Source organism: Salminus brasiliensis, chromosome 10 (genome assembly GCF_030463535.1).
Source record: "Salminus brasiliensis chromosome 10, fSalBra1.hap2, whole genome shotgun sequence".
NCBI classification, from domain to species: domain Eukaryota; kingdom Metazoa; phylum Chordata; class Actinopteri; order Characiformes; family Bryconidae; genus Salminus; species Salminus brasiliensis.
Window position 1 is genome coordinate 472614 of NC_132887.1, and position 18280 is coordinate 490893.

At 45.9% G+C, this 18280-nt stretch overlaps 1 protein-coding gene across 2 annotated transcripts in view; it reads left to right on the forward strand.

Annotated features, from left to right (window-relative positions):
- The window catches only part of cnsta (consortin, connexin sorting protein a), a 31308-nt gene extending 14371 nt beyond the window's left edge, over positions 1-16937 (forward strand). For both annotated transcript variants that reach the window (XM_072688928.1, XM_072688929.1), the window contains exons 9-14: positions 56-77; positions 1297-1378; positions 3825-4384; positions 10093-10231; positions 10942-11206; positions 12841-16937. In XM_072688928.1, the coding sequence (XP_072545029.1) occupies positions 56-77; positions 1297-1378; positions 3825-4384; positions 10093-10231; positions 10942-11150 (1012 nt within the window). In that variant the 3' untranslated portion in view covers positions 11151-11206; positions 12841-16937. The remainder of the gene's footprint in view (positions 1-55; positions 78-1296; positions 1379-3824; positions 4385-10092; positions 10232-10941; positions 11207-12840) is intronic.
- The last annotated feature ends 1343 nt before the right edge of the window (positions 16938-18280 follow it).

Genomic DNA, 18280 nt, shown 5'->3' on the forward strand with positions numbered 1-18280 from the left:
GCTTCTGCCTGACCTGCTTCTGATGGACACTCTGCTGTTTTTCCCTGTTTTGCAGACCGACGCGGAGCTCTGAGAGGGTGAGTGTGTGATGCTGCTGTTTTTTCACCTGTCAGAAATGTATTGTTTATTATTATTATTAATTTATTATATTAAAAATAATATCTGTGCAGTCGGTCAGAACATCTCAGTATCATCAGTTTCTGATTGATCCAGCTGAAAGCAGAGCGAGTGTAAATACCATAACAGGGGTTAGCTGTGCCACACTGAGGGACTGAGGGGGGCGCTGTAACAGTCACTGACAGTCACAACTCTATTAATTCAGTTCAGTTCTACACTGACCGGCTTTCCCACCTCAACACGTCAGAATATCTGCATCTACAGTACGCTCCTGACCCACCATCACATCTACAGTACACTCCTGACCCACCATCACATCTACAGTACACTCCTGACTGACCCACCATCACATCTACAGTACGCTCCTGACCCACCATCACCTCTACAGTACACTTCTGACTGACCCACCATCACATCTACAGTACACTCCTGACCCACATTAATCACCTACACATTGATCTACACATCAAACACACCCGTCATCAAAACACACACTGTTTGGGTACAGAAACAGTTTTCAGGGGGAATCTGGAGAAACATCTGTCTGATTGGTGGGAAAACTGGTAGACAGCGTTTCTATGGGAACCTGAAAAGATGACCAAGAGCAGGTTCTACTGGAACCAGTTTAACCACTGAAAATATCCATATTACCTTTCAGAGCTTCATTAATGGCTTATTAATCTTTATTATTATCCAGCCGCTGCTGTATGCGACTCCTTAAACACTGTATTGGTGTATTTATGGTACGATACGCGTCCTGATATTCAGTGTGGGGGTTTTCTGAACAGGCCGCTTCCTCTGTGTGGGTCTGTGTTGTTTGGGCGGGGAGCTAACTGTTGGAAAACAGAAACCCTATGTTTTCATCATGCCTGCATATCATCTGCTGGCTCGTTCCCCCACTGGGTTGCCAGATTCTTGTTTTTAATTGGGGTGAATTTGAAACTGAAATGTTTTGCAGATGAATTGGTGGGCTGTGTTATTTCTGAGGTATTTTATAAGACAGTAGAATACCCCGATATTAAACACACTGACTATATGGTAATCATACTAACAATAATAGGAATAGTAACAATAGTAAAAGTTTTAGCAGTTAAGGGGTTAAAATACAGGCTGGCTGAGGTGTGTGTGTGTGTGTGTGTGTGTGTGTGTGTGTGTGTTTATGTGTGTGTCTCTACACAGTGTGAGCTGGTGGCCAAAGTACAGCAGAACAGTGTGATCAGTGCAGACCAAGGGAGTGTATCCAAGCGCCCATGCAGTTCAGGTGAGTTTCCCTTAATACTTGACATACACACACACCTGAGGTACACACACCTGACGTACACACCTGATGTACACCTGCAGCTCCAGTAGAACCATCAGGCCGGAGTACAGGTACCGTACTGTCCGTAATCACCAGAGAAGCAGCAGAGAGAGATTTGGGTTAAAAACACTGGAGTTTTCCTTTATTTCAAATTAAACACTGTATTAAACTGTGAGTGTGTGTGTGTGTGTGAGTGTGTGTGTGTGAGTGTGAGTGTGAGTGTGTGTGTGTGTGAGTGTGTGTGAGTGAGGGAGAGAATCTGTGTGTAGATGTACTTCTAGTTTCAGTGTCAGTAATATGGTAATATGCTGTGTAAACACAGCTGTGTGTCCACCGTCTCCTCCAGCAGACAGAAATAGTCAGTAGAGTGGACGGTGTGTTAGCAGGGGCATCTTCAGTTACACCGCTGGTCAGTACTCTCCCTGCTTTCACCTGAATTGGTTCTGATTTCGCTCTCGTTTGGAATCGGTTCTGATTTTTGTTTGAGCCTCGGTGTTGATCGGTGTTGATCCTCAGGGCTCAGTCAGCCGTCTCATTCAGCTGCTGACTGACTGAGCACACAAGCTAAAGGCTACACATTAGCAGTTAGACAGGGGGTTGCCTCAACCCAAACCCCTACAGCTAACATGCTCTCACACACACACACACACACACACACACGCACACGCACACTTGGAGAATCCTGCTGCATGTGTTATTGATGAGTGTCAGCGGTTCTGTGAGCTGGTGTGTGTTACCTGAACACTGCGCTGCTCAGCGTTGGGTTACACAGCCGGGTTTCACTTTCACACACCAGGCATGACAACCATACACACACACACACACACACACACACACTTTCTCTCTCTGCCCACCACCCCATCTGTCCAGCCACCTGTCAGTAGGAGTGTTGACCACTCTCTCTCTCTCTCTCTCTCGCTCGCTCGCTCGCTCGCTCTGTAGCAGGTGCACCTGTTAGACCTGGCTACCTGCCTGTAGCTCAGGTTATTAGCAACTTAATCCAAAGGCTAACTGACCGTACTAACATTAAAGGAGCAGTTCAGAGAAAGGCAGAGTGTCAGTACTGATCTCTGAGCTCAGATTCAGCCCATCAGTCCAGACACGTGTAATATCTGACAGGCTAGGCTAACGCTGCTAACAAACACTGGACTCAGACTGTCACCAATCTCATCTCTGTAAACACGCCCCCAAAACCTAGTTTCCCTCAGAACTCTTCCAGATCTTCATGAGTTTGGTTAATGGATGTGAGTCAATAGAGTGTCTACCTGTAAAAATATATAACATACGGAAAAAAAACAAATAAACATAAGATTTTAAACTCTCACTGACTGCTGACCTTCTGATTATTTGGGTTTATTCTAATGTTATATAGAGTTAATTACAGGTAGACACTCACTGACCACTGACTTTATGTTTATTTGGGTTTATTCTAATGTTATATAGAGTTAATTACAGGTAGACGCTCTCACTGACCACTGACTTTATGTTTATTTGGGTTTATTCTAATGTTATATAGAGTTAATTACAGGTAGACACTCACTGACCACTGACTTTATGTTTATTTGGGTTTATTCTAATGTTATATAGAGTTAATTACAGGTAGACGCTCTCACTGACCACTGACTTTATGTTTATTTGGGTTATTCTAATGTTATATAGAGTTAATTACAGGTAGACACTCTCACTGAACACTGACTTTATGTTTATGTGGGTTTATTCTAATGTTATATAGAGTTAATTACAGGTAGACACTCTCACTGACCACTGACTTTATGTTTATTTGGGTTTATTCTAATGTTATATAGAGTTAATTACAGGTAGACACTCTCACTGACCACTGACTTTATGTTTATGTGGGTTTATTCTAATGTTATATAGAGTTAATTACAGGTAGACACTCTCACTGACCACTGACTTTATGTTTATGTGGGTTTATTCTAATGTTATATATAGTTAATTACAGGTAGACACTCTCACTGACCACTGACTTTATGTTTATTTGGGTTTATTCTAATGTTATATAGAGTTAATTACAGGTAGACACTCTCACTGACCACTGACTTTATGTTTATTTGGGTTTATTCTAATGTTATATAGAGTTAATTACAGGTAGACACTTCAGATATACACAATGTTTACTGTATATATTCTGTGATATAAAAAATGTATCACTCTGCTTCTCTCTCGCTTTCAGAGGGAGCAGCAGTGGATGTGTCTTACATTATTGATCAGCTTGTAGAAAACAGGAACAGAGGATCAATACTGACAGATCACTCCCACTGATCGGCTCAGCTGTGTATGGCATCAGAGACCCAGTGTAAAGTAACATATACTTTCTCTCTCTCTCTCTCTCTCTCTCTTTCTCTCTATGTCTCTGTCCCTCTCTCTCTCTCTTTCGGTGAATCAGAGGAGCTGATGGAGGAGCTAAAGAGCCAGGGTGACTTTACTGAAGAGAGCCGCAGTTCCCCTCTTGGTCAGCAGGAGGAGACAAAAACACATGTCTACGATTCCTCCCCCAGCCCTACCTCCTCTTCTCTCTCAGCCACGCCCTCTTTAACTGTGACTGACAGCCCCCCAGCTGGCGGAGGAGGGGAGGAGGAGGGCAAGAGACCGGCAGATACACATACACACACTCCAGTGGCCGAGCTGACCGACACACAGCGGGCTGAAGGGCCTGGAGTGGCAATGGAGGGAGGAGGGGAGTCTCTGGACACTGGGCAGGACCTGGGTTCGGAGCGGGTGGACGTGGCGGAGACGGAGGAGAAACGAGGAGAAGACGAGGTAGAGGTTGAGGAGGCGGTGGAAGCTCTGGAGCTGGAGGCTGGAAGAGAACCACAGGAGCCACTGGATCTGGAGGTGCCTGAGCTGAGAGTGGAGGAGGAGCTGGAGGAGGAGGGACACGGCGTGGAGACGCTGGAGAGAGCCGACACGCTGGACGACCTGGCCAAACGCATCCAGGTGGAGGAGGTAAGTGGAGCTACACAGCTCTCCCCACACAGCAAGTTTTCATTTTTAATTTTCTTTTTTTTTTTAAAACCATTGAAAAACACCATCGTCCATAAATTCCTGGTGAATGGGCCTGGAGGTCTGAGCCTTAGTGGTCAGATTTGGGAACAGTGTACTGAGGTAATTTTGTTGGAATCAGTTTTCTTGGCCAAAGTCTCTGATCTGCAGAAAACGTCCAGTATTTGAATTAAGAGGAGCATCTGAAATCAGACCATGCATACCCATACCACCCATACCCATACAAGTAGCCATTCATGCCTTTTTACCCGTACTAATACCTGTTCATACTCATACCAGTGCCATCCCTTCCTATCAGTGCCCATACTGATACCCATCTGTACACAAGAATTCAGCTCCAGACACTAGGAACACAATCCTGGGCAGAATCTTTCCTTTCTGTTCAGCAGTGATATGGAGCAGGGTAGTCCTGAACTGGCATTTTGCATATTTGTGTGAAACAGCCACACACACACACACACACACACACACAACCTGTAGTCAAAGTTAAACTACATTAACTCCACATGAGCGAAAGTGTTTAAAGGTTTAAGGTAAAAGTCCACACTGACAAACTCCAAACAACTGCTCTAAATTAATGCACTATATGGACAAAAGTATTGGGACACCTGCTCATTCAGTGTCTCTTCCGAAATCAAGCTTATTAAAAGAGCTGATCCTGCTTCTGTTGGAGTAACTGTCTCTACTGTCCAGTGAAGAAGACTTTCTACTAGATTCTGGAGGAACATTGCTGTGAGGATTTGATTGCATTTAGCGGAAAAGGGTTACTGTGGTCAGGATGTTGGATGATTGATCACCACCCCACCTCATCATCCCCAACTCATCCCAAAAGTACTGGATGGAGCTCCTCCACCATCATTCCAGAGAACACAGTTCCTCCACTGCTCCACAGCTCCTCAATGCTGGGGGGCTTTATACCCCTCTAGCCCACGCCTGGCATTAGGCAGCATGGAGCCAATAGGGTCATGAAGTTGATCCGCTCCAGAGAGTCCTATTCTATTGACAGTACTTCTTCTCTACAGTGTCAGCAGTGGGTGAAGAGGTGTCCACAAACATTTGGACATTTAGTGTAGTTCACAAACGGTTGCATGTAAGCGCCTGGTTCTGTGCATGTCACTATGTTAGCTACATGGTGTGTGTCTCAGGGTCAGTGGGGTGGATTTAGAGGGTGCTTGGACCCCTTTGAGTTGCTGCTGTTTATGACCGCTGGGTCACATGATTAGCATTTTGGCAACAGAGCACAATAGCGCTGAGCACACGGCTAATATTCAGCTGCTGAAAGCTCTTATTGTTGCACAGTGCGGCTACAGGCGTCCAGCCGGCCGCTCTGAGGAATCCAAAGTCCAGTCGGGCCTGATATATTCCGCCCTATAGCGTCATCATGACATCACACACACACACACACACACACACACACACACACACAGAGTAAAGGGGAAATGTCTGCTCCAGTGTTTCCAGTTTGGAAATAATTAAAGAGCTGACCTCATGTGCCAGTGACCGAGCTTAAGCTTTAGCTTTAGCCACATTTTTCTTTACACTGGAGCTGAGAGGCTAATATAGCTAACAAGTAAGGCTGGGCGGAATGACCAAAAATGTTTATGATTTTAATATTTTGGCATTTTCACAGTATATTATGGTATATTTTGTTTATTTATTTATTCATTTATTTAAAGGCATGGAAGAGTTGCATAATCAATTATTTATATTTATTATTTATATTTAACTGTTAAAATTGACAGAATTGGCGTTCCTCTGGCACTCCTATCCAGAGCGAAATGCAAGATTACCTGTATGAGGTAGAGCCAATGTAGTGTCCAGGGGCAGTGGTGGCTCAGCGGTTAGAGCTCCGGGATATTGATAACAGGGTTGTGGGTTCGATTCCCGGGCTCAGCAAGCTGCCACTGTTGGGCCCTTGAGCAAGGCCCTTCACCCTCTCTGCTCCCCAGGCGCTGGAGTTGGCTGCCCACCGCTCTGGGTGTGTGTGTGTTCACTGCCTCTAACACATGTGTGTGTGTGAGTGTGTGTTCACCCCCAGATGGGTTAAATGCAGAGGACACATTTCGCTGTACAGTGACAAATACGTGCACCTTTTTTTTTACCTTTAGTGTTAGGAGTCTAGCCCAAAGACTCTCACTAGAGTAGTGCAGTATAGTCACCCAGGCCGGGAATTGAACCTCCCACATGGTTTTGTAGTTCACTAGCAGGTAGTGGTGTTATTCATTGAACCAACCACTACAGTTCCAGTTCCCTTGGTTTTACAGAAATCCTTATCACACTATATCACATATGTATGTGTATATCATAGTATATCACAATCTATCACAGTGTATCACAGTAAAGCTGGTATTGAAAACTGGCCTCTCAGTATCAGTAAGCATGTCTGTGTAGGTTAACAGAGGCTTTTACTACTGATACACATATTTACCAACTGAAGTGTAGATCAGATGTGTATATAGCTCAGATAGCAGATCTCTGCAGTCTGTAGCAGAGAGGGAGCTTTCAGTGAGGCTGTGGCTGAAGTGTCTCACCGAGCTGCTGCCTGAGCTCACCTCTACAGACCATAATCTCTACTTCGCTGAGTGGCAGGGTTCGGCTTATTTGCAATCAGGCGGCCATGAAGACCACCCAGGGGCGTGCTAGCTTACTGTCACATTAGCGCTAAGCGTTTATGATGTTTCCAAGGCTGAGTCTGAAACTGAAAGCTGCCTTCTCGGACAGTTAACGAAGGCTGAGGTACCGAGTCGCGTCCGAATCAACTGTATGAAATGCTGCCTGCTGAGGTACCCTAATTTTTGAAGTCAGCGTAGGTGTATCCTTTGCTGTGTTGCATATCCCAAGATCCTCTGGGTTAAAAGGATAAAGGTAAAGGATAAAGGTGCACGTATTCGTCACTGTACAGCGTGGACTGTACAGTGAAATGTGTCCTCCGCATTTAACCCATCTGGTAGTGAACACACACTCACACACACACGTGTTAGGGGCAGTGAGTACACACACACACCCAGAGCGGTGGGCAGCCAACTCCAGCGCCCGGGGAGCAGAGAGGGTAAAGGGCCTTGCTCAAGGGCCCAACAGTGGCAGCTTGCCGAGCCCGGGAATCGAACCCACAACCCTGTTATCGATATCCCGGCGCTCTAACCGCTGAGCCACCACTGCCCCTATAATATTTTATTTCTGCAGAGAAACGGTCAGTGTAATAGCCAGCTGTCTTCTGTTTTAGACACGGACAAAATATTAGACACAGGCTCTTTTTGATGAAAAAACAGGAAACGCAGACTGAAGGACAATTTCAAAAGGTACAGAATAAACCGCCAGACCACTCCTACTGACCAGGACTGTAAGCTCACCTCCCACCAGGTAGCTCATACTGTTCCCACAATAAACCAAAACCCAGAATGAAGGCTTCAGCCAATTGTATAGGCTTCCATGCTTCCATTACATGTTAGCTACATTAGCCTCGCAGGCAGAGGCTCTGCTGAGCTTTATGAGACTTTGAGGTGAAAGCAGGGCTGCGTCTGAATCTGTAATGAAGAGTTAATGGCTGTTTACTGGAACCGAGCGCAGCTGAGCTGACTGAGCACTGGATCTGTCACCAAGCAGGACGCTACGGTTTAGAGAACCACCAGAGTGCCTTCCTGAAGACAGGGGTCATTTGGCTGTATTTAGGCTGATGGAGCGAGAGCATCATTGAGGTGTGGTTCTGATGTTGGATGATTATTCGTTTGCAATCGAGTCATTTCAGAGAACCCCTGTACCCCTCCAGCCCACGGCTGCTCCAGAGCGCCACGTTCTATTGGTTCTATTGTATACAGTCATGTGGGAACACCTGTGTTAGACACCCTAAAAAAGCTCACTCAGTAGAAACAAAAAAGTTTGTTTTCTATGTAAAAGCTGCCAGATAACATATCCAGATATAATTGGCATTAGTGACATCAAAGAGAGGATGTTATTCGTTATTGTTGTTCCCAAAATACAGTAAAATGAAGGTGTTTATTACTGCGGCTAAAAGTGCCAACAGGTAGCGCTGTCTTAGTACACACTATATATATATAAAATATTTTATTATTATATTATTATTATATATATATTATTTTATATATATATAAAACTGTTAAATTAATAATAATAACATATATATATAACATTGTATCTCTAGCTGTTGGCGCTTTCAGCCGCAGTGATGAAGGCCTGTGTTGTGTGTGGGTTTGGATGTTGACGCTGTGTAATAGCTCGCTCTAATTAATGACACTGTTTGTTTCCATCAGTGATGACGGGTGAGTGATAGCACGCCTGTTTTACAGCTGCTGATGATTAGCAGAGAGGAGTGATTGGGCTGCTGTTGTAAATAGATGTTCAGTGGTTTCTCTCCGGGGAAAACGGACGGTGTTATTAATTTTAGCTGTGGTGGAGGCAGTGAGCACGGCACTGATGAGGTGAGGACGTATTAGTGAATCAGCCATGTGTCATCCTGCTAAGTGTAGTGGGGTATAAGCTTCTATTACTATAGCCCCACCCATTCAGCCTACAGCTGTTTAGCCCCACCCATTCAGCCTGCAGCTGTTAAGCCCCACCCATTCAGCCTACAGCAGTTAAGCCCCACCTGTTAATACTAAAACTTTAAGGAGTGTTTCAGCCCAGACTACTTTCTGGATGGGGCAGCCAATCAGAACACAGCTCATTAGCATATCTGAGTGTTGAAGGTGGAGTGTGTGTAACTGTAAGGGAGGCTGGTGTAGAAATGAATTCTGGGTGTTTGAGTTTATAAACACAGACGCTGGAAGTGGAGCTCGGGGGTAGCAGCTCTTTGATGTATCTGCAGTGCTGAGCTGGTGGAGCTGGTGGAGCTCTGTGTATCAGACAGGCCATTAGATTAGATTAGATGAGCTGACCGCTGGTGGTCCGCTGTGTTTCCTGTGCACTTCAGTTTTTCTTAATCAATAGATCCCACTGTGACATCTGACCTCTGGAGAAGGTGTCCTGTCATCCTGAGTGCCCCCCCCCCATAGCAGTCTGACCCCTGTGTGACCTTTCCATCTCTGAGAGGCTGATGATGTCACTGCGCTTGACTCTGTTTCTGCTCTCCCGTTGAGTCTGTTAATATTTCTTTAATATCAAACCTAAAACAGAACATATGAAATATTTAGTATCTTCTGCACGTCTGTATGAGTGGCTGAAGGTCTCCTGCTGTTTGTCTGTCTCAGACCTGTAAACGTCATTGTGGAGCATTTCTGTTGGTCCATTCCTCATGAATGTCTGATACACCAGATTCACACTATGACAAAAAACAGGCTGAGCTCGTGCAGAACGGCGGGGTTCGCATGCTGGAGGGAATATGTAAATCACACAGGAACATAAAAGTAGTAATGTGGTTTAAGCTGGAATGTTTTAAAGAATAAAAACAACAATAAAGCCAATCATAATCATAGTGGAATAATAGTAAAATAAGCAGCAACAGTGATGGAAGCGATAGAAGTGATCCAAAACAAGGAAATTATGAAGAGTGTGGATTGGGTCTTCAGCTGCTTTTAATAATGTATAATAAAGTTTCCTGATCTCACGTAGTAATGAACTGTGATCTGAGATTAAATAAAACTGCCGCTGCGAGTGTGTGTGTGTGTGTTTACAGTAAACTCTGCTGTCTCTCTCAGATCACTCCGGCTGCTGGTTTAGTTTCTATACTGAAGAGGAGAGTCTCTCTGGAGGGGACGAGTTCCACCACTCCGACTCCAAAACCTGCCAGCAAGCGCAAGGTCCGCTTCAGGGTTCCGGACGATGGACTGGACCACGGTGCAGTATTCCCTTTCACACACACACACACACACACACACACACACACTGCAACAATATGCCTAAAGATATGCCCGCAGGTCACGCAGGTCAGAGCTGCAGAAACAGAACCAGAGGCTCTCAAAACCTTCAGGTGTTCAAACTCTGAAGACCCCACAGTGACCTCTGCTGGCTGCTCACACTAATGGCTGCAGACAGTTTTGATTTACTGAAAAACACAGTAATAACAGCAGCAGTCCGGTTCACCTTTTGCATTCTGTCAACAATACGTTATCAATTAATATTTAGAAAATCATTTTTTGACGTGTGTGAACTGATTCCTAATTGTCCACGTCCTTATTGAGGTCTAAATTTTCCTCCACCCTGTACTCTGAGATATCCACTCATTAATCATAATAATGGTACAGAATTACAGCCTATCACAGTGTCTGTTTCTCCTCCAGTCTGGGCTGACCGCTCTGTTCTAATCTCTAACGGTTGGTTTTGAGGTTAAGGAGGTGGGACTCGCCTTTCACATTAAATATTATCAGCTTGTTTTAAAACCAGTGAGCCTTCAGCTCTGATCACGGTCCATTAGAGTCCAGAAGAGTGTTCTGGAGTTTTGTTGGGGTCTAAAGGGTTAAACCACCTCTATTTTAGGTCAGTATTTAGTCTAAATATTATTCCATTATCATCCTCATACTTTTTTACCTGTTTTACCCAACATGCAGATGAAGTGGGAGGAGACTCGTGGTTGCTCCTCCTCCTTCTGTGCCTGGCCACTGTGGTGATCAGCGTGGGCGGGACCGCACTTTACTGCACGTTTGGCGACGCCCAGTCGAGTGTGTGCACGGACTTCTCCCACAACATGGACTTTTACGTCGGTCAGGTTCAGCGGGGGGTGGACGAGCTCCGGCACTGGCTGACCCGCGGCTCGTAGCAGGAGGATGGAGGAGCAGCGGAGAGGAGCGCTAACATCTCTCCGGATAAAGACGGGTACTCCTTAATCTGTAATGCTGTCAGACAACCTAGAACTATATGTTCCACTGTTCTTTACGTTCTGTCAGAAGCTCATGAAGAAAGGACCAATATAAATGCTTCAGTTTGTTTTTAATCTGGATTATTTACTGAACCTGGATCAGAACATACACACTGTTTATATTACTGATTATAATAATACTGATGTTTGAGTTTAATATCGACGTTTAAACCATTTCAGCTCCTGGGTAATTGATTGTGTCAGATTTTACTAAGTATTGTGGAGCATTGCTGTTGGTCCATTCCTCATAAATGTCCGATACACCAGATTCAGCCGAGCTCGTGCAGAACGGCGGGGTTCGCATGCTGGAGGGAATATGTAAATCACACAGGAACATAAAAGTAGTAATGTGGTTTAAGCTGGAATGTTTTAAAGAATAAAAACAACAATAAAGCCAATCATAATCACAGTGGAATAATAGTAAAATAAGCAGCAACAGTGTTAGGTGACTATGGTGTGAATTGCTGTGAGGAGGCTGTGGCGTACCCCCTAAATTACACCCCAGGCTTTAGTCTGGATTAAAGAACTAAAATTCAGGTCTAACTTTAGTGAGCAGTACAGTGTCAGAAATCTCATAATCCAGTCTACTACAGGTTATTGAACCCCTCCACACACTTTGGGAAGAGTGTGATGATGTAGATATCGCTGCTGTCCAATGAAATCCATCCGTTTTTTAGTTTTCCCCTGCTTTGAACCCTGTAGCTGCTTTTGTACACTGTGCAAATAATTTTGGATGAATGGACCAATAGAAGTGCTCTAAATTAGAATAAACGCTTACTTTACTTCCATTGAGAATTAGGAACATTTTTAGGAACATTGTTAGTCACTGTTTTGGAGATACATGTTTTTTATTGGACAGCGGAGATATGCAGTTAGCTCTGGTAACCAGTAACCCATACGCTTCCATTACTTGGTGCATTAGCCTCGTAGCTCCAGTTTCTGGGAAAGTGGAGCACCATTTTTGTCATTAGATGCACTGTATTGCCAAAAGTATTCACTCAGCCATCAAATTACTGAATTCAGTGTTCCGATCAATTCCACGGCCACAGGTGTAGAAAACCGAGCATCTAGACCTGCAGACTGCTTCTACACACACTTGTGAAAGAATGGGTCGCTCTCAGGAGCTCAGGGGAGACTGCGAGCCGGGCCCTCTCGCCCGACATCAGTGTCTGACCTCACAAATATGCTTCTGGAGGAACAGTCAGAAATTCCCATAAACACTAAACTCCTAAACCCTGTGGAAAGCCGTCCCAGAGGAGCTGCAGCTGTTCTAGCTGTAAAGGAAGGCCAGACCTCCTATTAAACCCTATGGATTAGGAAGCGAAAGCAGGCGAGCGAATACTTTTGGCAATATAGTGTATCACACATCATACAGCGCAGCTAAATCCCTCACTATGTATATCCCAGCTTTGAAAACCAGCGCCCCCTGGAGCAGAGAAGTAGCTTAGTGAAAGCTTGGTAAACCTGGGTATTGAACCCACAGCCCCGTGATCAATCACCCAGCGCTCTAACCACTGCCCGAGCAGAGGGAAGGTTAAACTGTGGCTTTAAAGGAGACTCCCTCTCCTTCCTCTCCTCTGTTTCCTCACAGCTGCCCCCACCTCTCCTGAAGGTTCCAGGTCAGTCCGAGCCACTTCCTGTGCCCGTACGTGGCAAGACGAAGCATTCTGCACACCACTGGATCCTGCGGAGGCTGGACGCAACAGCCAGGGTCAGACTGAGCCCGCCGCGCAGGGAACCGGTCAGCGAAACAAAAAACACACCCGGCCACGAGGAAGCCTCCTGAAGGAGCAGGGAATCTCTCGGCCGGTGTAGCTCAGTGTTTACTGCCGTCAACTTCACCTCATGTACAGAGAATGTGTTTTACATATAAGTAAGTCTTAAATCCAGAGTCTTACTGTTCACAGCGTTTCCCCACCCTTCACTACACTACAGACAGCGCTGATTACACCAGGGGTTCTCAACTGGTAGCAGGTCTGGGGTGGATCTAATTTCTCTAAATATATTATTATAGGGCACTTCCTGATATAGGTGTAGGTGTGCTTTTATTTTGGAAGGCGTTAGGTGTGCCGAGCAGAAACATTCAGCTGTAAATTCAGATTTCCTCAAATGTCGCGGCACAACTGCCAGAAAAGACTTCTTTGAATGAAAGAATGCTTTTAAGAGCGAGAGGGCAGGGTGCTGCATCAGAAACTGGACTCCGAGTGGCCTTCGCTCAGGGCAGTGCCGGGTCAGGGTTGCCTGTTAAAGAGGATTTTTCAAATGTAGAAATTGAAGGAAATTCAGGTCCTCCCTTATACAATCCACCCCTGCATTCGCTCAGGAACACAGACGTACGTCAGAGTCTCTCCAATACTGCTGCTCCCGCACATCACTGTACAGCAGTGTGGAGTCCGTGTAGAGAACACTGTAGAAGGGTCTGTTTTTCCCCACAGCAGTGTTCTAGATAGCAGCGCTGCTAGGTAGACCTGGTAGACCTGGTCTCCTCTGTATTAGTGGAGTCTAGGTGCAGTTGGAGCTCTGCAAGGCACCGTGACGTAAACCCACACAGGCCTATATTGGCAGTTCAGTTCTACCAATAAACCAATCAGCATCCTGTATCAGCTCCACCTTAAACCTGCATCCTGTATCAGCTCCACCTTAAATCAGCATCCTGTATCAGCTCCACCTTAAATCGGCATCCTGTATCAGCTCCACCTTAAAGCAGCAGCTTCAGGATCATGCTGATGCTCCTCCACTGACTGGAACAGGGGGAGAGCAGAGTCTCCGTCACTCCCACTCCGGGCCGGAGCGCTGCTGCTGCTACTGCACTATGGAGGTTTGGTGGTGGAGCTGCAGGAGGAGAACCTCTCTCCAGAACTGCTGTGTAACGCTGCAGAACCCATAGAGTCATATTAGTGTAAAATCCTGTAGTATTACTCTACCACCTCAGCCCACATGCTGCTCCATCTTCAGATCAAGCTTCTGCAGCTCTCACACTGTCCAGAAATGCATGTTACTTACTGCACTGGCGTAAAAGTGAATTACACTCCCCAACTGTAGGGGGAGCTCAGGAGCAAAAATACCAATTCTTATGTAATACTACTTTTAGGTACGGACCAGTTGCTGCTCGATTCGCGCCCCCTGCCTGATTGGTGCCGAGCATGTGCAGTCCAACCTGAGCATCCCACAGATGATCCGAAAACCGTGACGTGCTAACGGTAGTTTATTTGAATGTGATGCTCATGTTCTGTCTGGCAGGAGGGTGGGTCAGTGTAGATTAGCTAGCCAGCCAGACACCTGATCCGCTAACAGTTATAGATCATATTTAATATTTAATGTATAAGTGAAGATGAAAAGCTCAGGATGTACTAATGCTGGTTGATGCCACTGGCTCTCGTTACACTCAGCACTAGCGCTAGCCTGCTAGCCAGCGAAAGGGATCGAGTTAGCAGCAGCGCCACCACCGCGTCGTCACTACTGTCGCTACCTGATCTGCTTCCCTGTAATCCACTTTTTCTCCACTGCAGTAAATACAAATCAGGCTTTGAGCGCCCCCTCATGGACACCCATTACAGTCAGCACACTGAAGCTGATCATTTGGACAGAACTGAGACTGGATGCTGCTTTAAACACCATTAATCAAAACCTTCAGAACTCAGAGGTGAGGGAAGACGGTCTGGCCTCAGAACCAGTTGAGAACCACTGCACTGACCCATCTGCAGAGCGGTTAATGGTACCGTGCAGGAGCAGGAGAGCAATACGGCTGGAAGGTCACTCAGTATCATCTGCTCAGGCACGCTCTAGTGAACGCATCTTATGAGGAACATGGTTCTGGCCGCGCTCTCCAGCTCGGTTATACAGTCCTCATGTGTTTATTTTTTGCGGTCTGTCTCGCAGAACATTGCTATACCCAGTTTTCACTTCCCAAGCACAACGTCAGCGTGACCTCCTACAGGAATACCGGTACCTGTCTTAAACCTATCAAGCTAAAGCTGGGTCCTTTACAGATTTATCAGACCAGCTCAGCTACTGTATAACCCTACGTTTATACATTACACCTGTTGGGGGAGAACAGCAGGATCATTTGATTACTATTAAAGCTGGTTATGATTATTTTCTCCTTTAATTTATACTCGTCCTCTGGCCGGCCCACAGGACACGAGTTTCAGTATTTATTTCATTTAAGACTCGAACTTTAACTAAATACCATTTAAATCTAAATCTTAACGCGCATGTCCCCTCTCTCTCTCTCTCTCTCTCTCTCTCTCTCTGTCTCTCTCTCTCTGTCTCTCTCTCTCTCTCTCTCTCTCTCTCTCTCTCTGTCTCTCTCTCTCTCTCTCTCTCTCTGTCTCTCTCTCTCTCTCTCTCTCTCTCTCTCTCTCTGTCTCTCTCTCTCTCTCTCTCTCTGTCTCTCTCTCCCTCTCTCTCTCTCTCTCTCTCTCTGGACGTGATGTGGGAACTCATAGTGACGTGATTTCTCTGTAACATTACTGTAGAGCGATGAACCTCCTCCAGGCTCCGCCCACTAATGTGTTCTTCTATAGCAACCGTTGCTTGGTTAAAACACTAGAAAAAATCCCATTATACCCTAATGAGAGACTGTAGCTCCGCCTCCTCAGTGTATATCACAACACCTACATTTAGAGCATTATTAATATTCACCCTAATGAGAGACTGGTGCTGTGCTGTAGCTACATCACTGCAGCAGTGCTACACTAGATGGTGCTGTAGCTACATCACTGCAGCAGTGCTACACTAGATGGTGCTGTAGCTACATCACTGCAGCAGTGCTACACTAGATGGTGCTGTGCTGTAGCTACATCACTGCAGCAGTGCTACACTAGCCAGTGCTGTGCTGTAGCTGCGTCACTGCAGCAGTGCTACACTAGATGGTGCTGTAGCTACATCACTGCAGCAGTGCTACACTAGATGGTGCTGTAGCTACATCACTGCAGCAGTGCTACACTAGCCAGTGCTGTGCTGTAGCTGCATCACTGCAGCAGTGCTACACTAGATGGTGCTGTGCTGTAGCTACATCACTGCAGCAGTGCTACACTAGATGGTGCTGTAGCTACATCACTGCAGCAGTGCTACACTAGCCAGTGCTGTGCTGTAGCTACATCACTGCAGCAGTGCTACACTAGATGGTGCTGTGCTGTAGCTGCATCACTAAGTGAGTTAGCAACACTAATAAATATGATGCAGGACTATTAGCTGTGCTGCAGTTGTGCTAAGTTAGCAATATTAGCACATCCACTGCACTGCCGCTCTGTGCAGGCCATGCCGCTGAAGATTTCATGTTAATAAAACTCTAAATTAAGCACCATAAAAACCCGCCGGTCCGCCGGACTTCCCGCACGTCTACGCTGAACGCTCGGCGTGTCCGTGGTGGGCGCTGTTCTGCAGTCTCTCGGGGCGGTGGGGATTTTGGCTGCTTTGCGATGGAAGAACGCGTCTGAGGCCGGAGCTCTGAGAGAGGACATCTTTATTTTTATTCAAGAAAGAAAAAAGGAATAGAGAAGTGCATATCTAGTGAAATCCTTTATTTAATTCATTTGAAGTTTGTGTATATACGGCATAAAGACAGATGTATTTGATTACTGTGCTGTTCTTTCTGTTTGTCTGGGGAACGTTTGAAGGGAAATGCAATGAGATCGTCTGTAAACTCCAAGCTGATCCTCCTTGAATAAATCTTACTTGTTAGACTCTGTTGTTTCTGTTTCTTCATAATGTTCAGATTCATTCACCAGACATCCCAGATTTTATTAACGGTACAAATTTAGCAAAAAACACCTTTAAGACTAAAAAATGCAAATGAGCTTTGCTTGGATTGGCTGGTACTGTGCCTCATTCAAAACGCAGTGTGTGCTGAAACCCATTGGGTGGAGCAGAGCTGCTGTAGCCCAGCTAATGATCCAGATGGAGCACTGCAGTCATTACTGATCGTTAGTACCAACCCAAAACAGAGTTTTACTGCTTAAAGGTTCAGAGGAAATGATAACATTCGGTTTTATTGATTGTATTTCTGGGGTTGTGATGTGAGACTAACTGGATTAAAAGGTAAAGGTGTTTGTCACTGTCAGTGAAATGTGTCCTCCGCATGTAACCCATCTGTGGTAGTGAACACACACACACACACACACACTCACTAGTGAACTAGGGGCAGTGAGTACACACACACACCCAGAGCGGTGGGCAGCCAACTCCAGCGCCCGGGGAGCAGAGAGGGTAAAGGGTCTTGCTCAAGGGCCCAACAGTGGCAGCTTGCCGAGCCCGGGAATCAAACCCACAACCTTGTTATCGATATCCCGGCGCTCTAACCGCTGAGCCTCCCCTGCCTCATGCTAAAGCTCATGCTAGCTAGCTATAGTAGTTCTGACATCCTGGCGTGTTCATTCCAGAGTTAGAGACTTTCACAGACACACAAACACTTCAGCCCTCTTGACCATTAAAGACCATCCTGGACCATCTGAAACCAGCAGAAACTGGTCTGGAGCCGGACTGGTCCCACATTATCAGCTCAGAACCTACAGTTACAGAAAACAGTTCATACAGCAATGGCCCAAATGACCAGTCCAGCTCAGCCCAGAGCAGGAAGATTAGACTTTAACTAAACACCTTTTCACCACTGAGCAGGTCCTCCGTTCTGGGCCAAAGTGACCGCACATCAGAGACGCTCTTATCATCCAGACGTTTGGGGTTATTGACCTGACCCGGTCCTGCTGGGTCAGATTACCCCAGTGTGCTCTGTCAGACAGTGACCCGGCGTTTTGCAGGAGTGTGGGATGTGCTGCCCGTGTCTCCTACAGAACTGCTTAGTACTGCTGCAGATCCAGAACACAGGGGTAAAGTGTCCCCAGCGTCCCCAGCGTCCCCAGTGTCCCCAGCGTCCCCAGCGTCTCCAGTGTCCAGGGCCTTTTTCTACCATTAGAAATGTGTGTTTATATCTTTACATTTTGAAAACATTTAAAGTGGATCTGTTTAGCAGTTTCAGATTCTCATTAGTGGATCATTTAATCTGCTTCAGTTATTAATCCACATGGATCTGG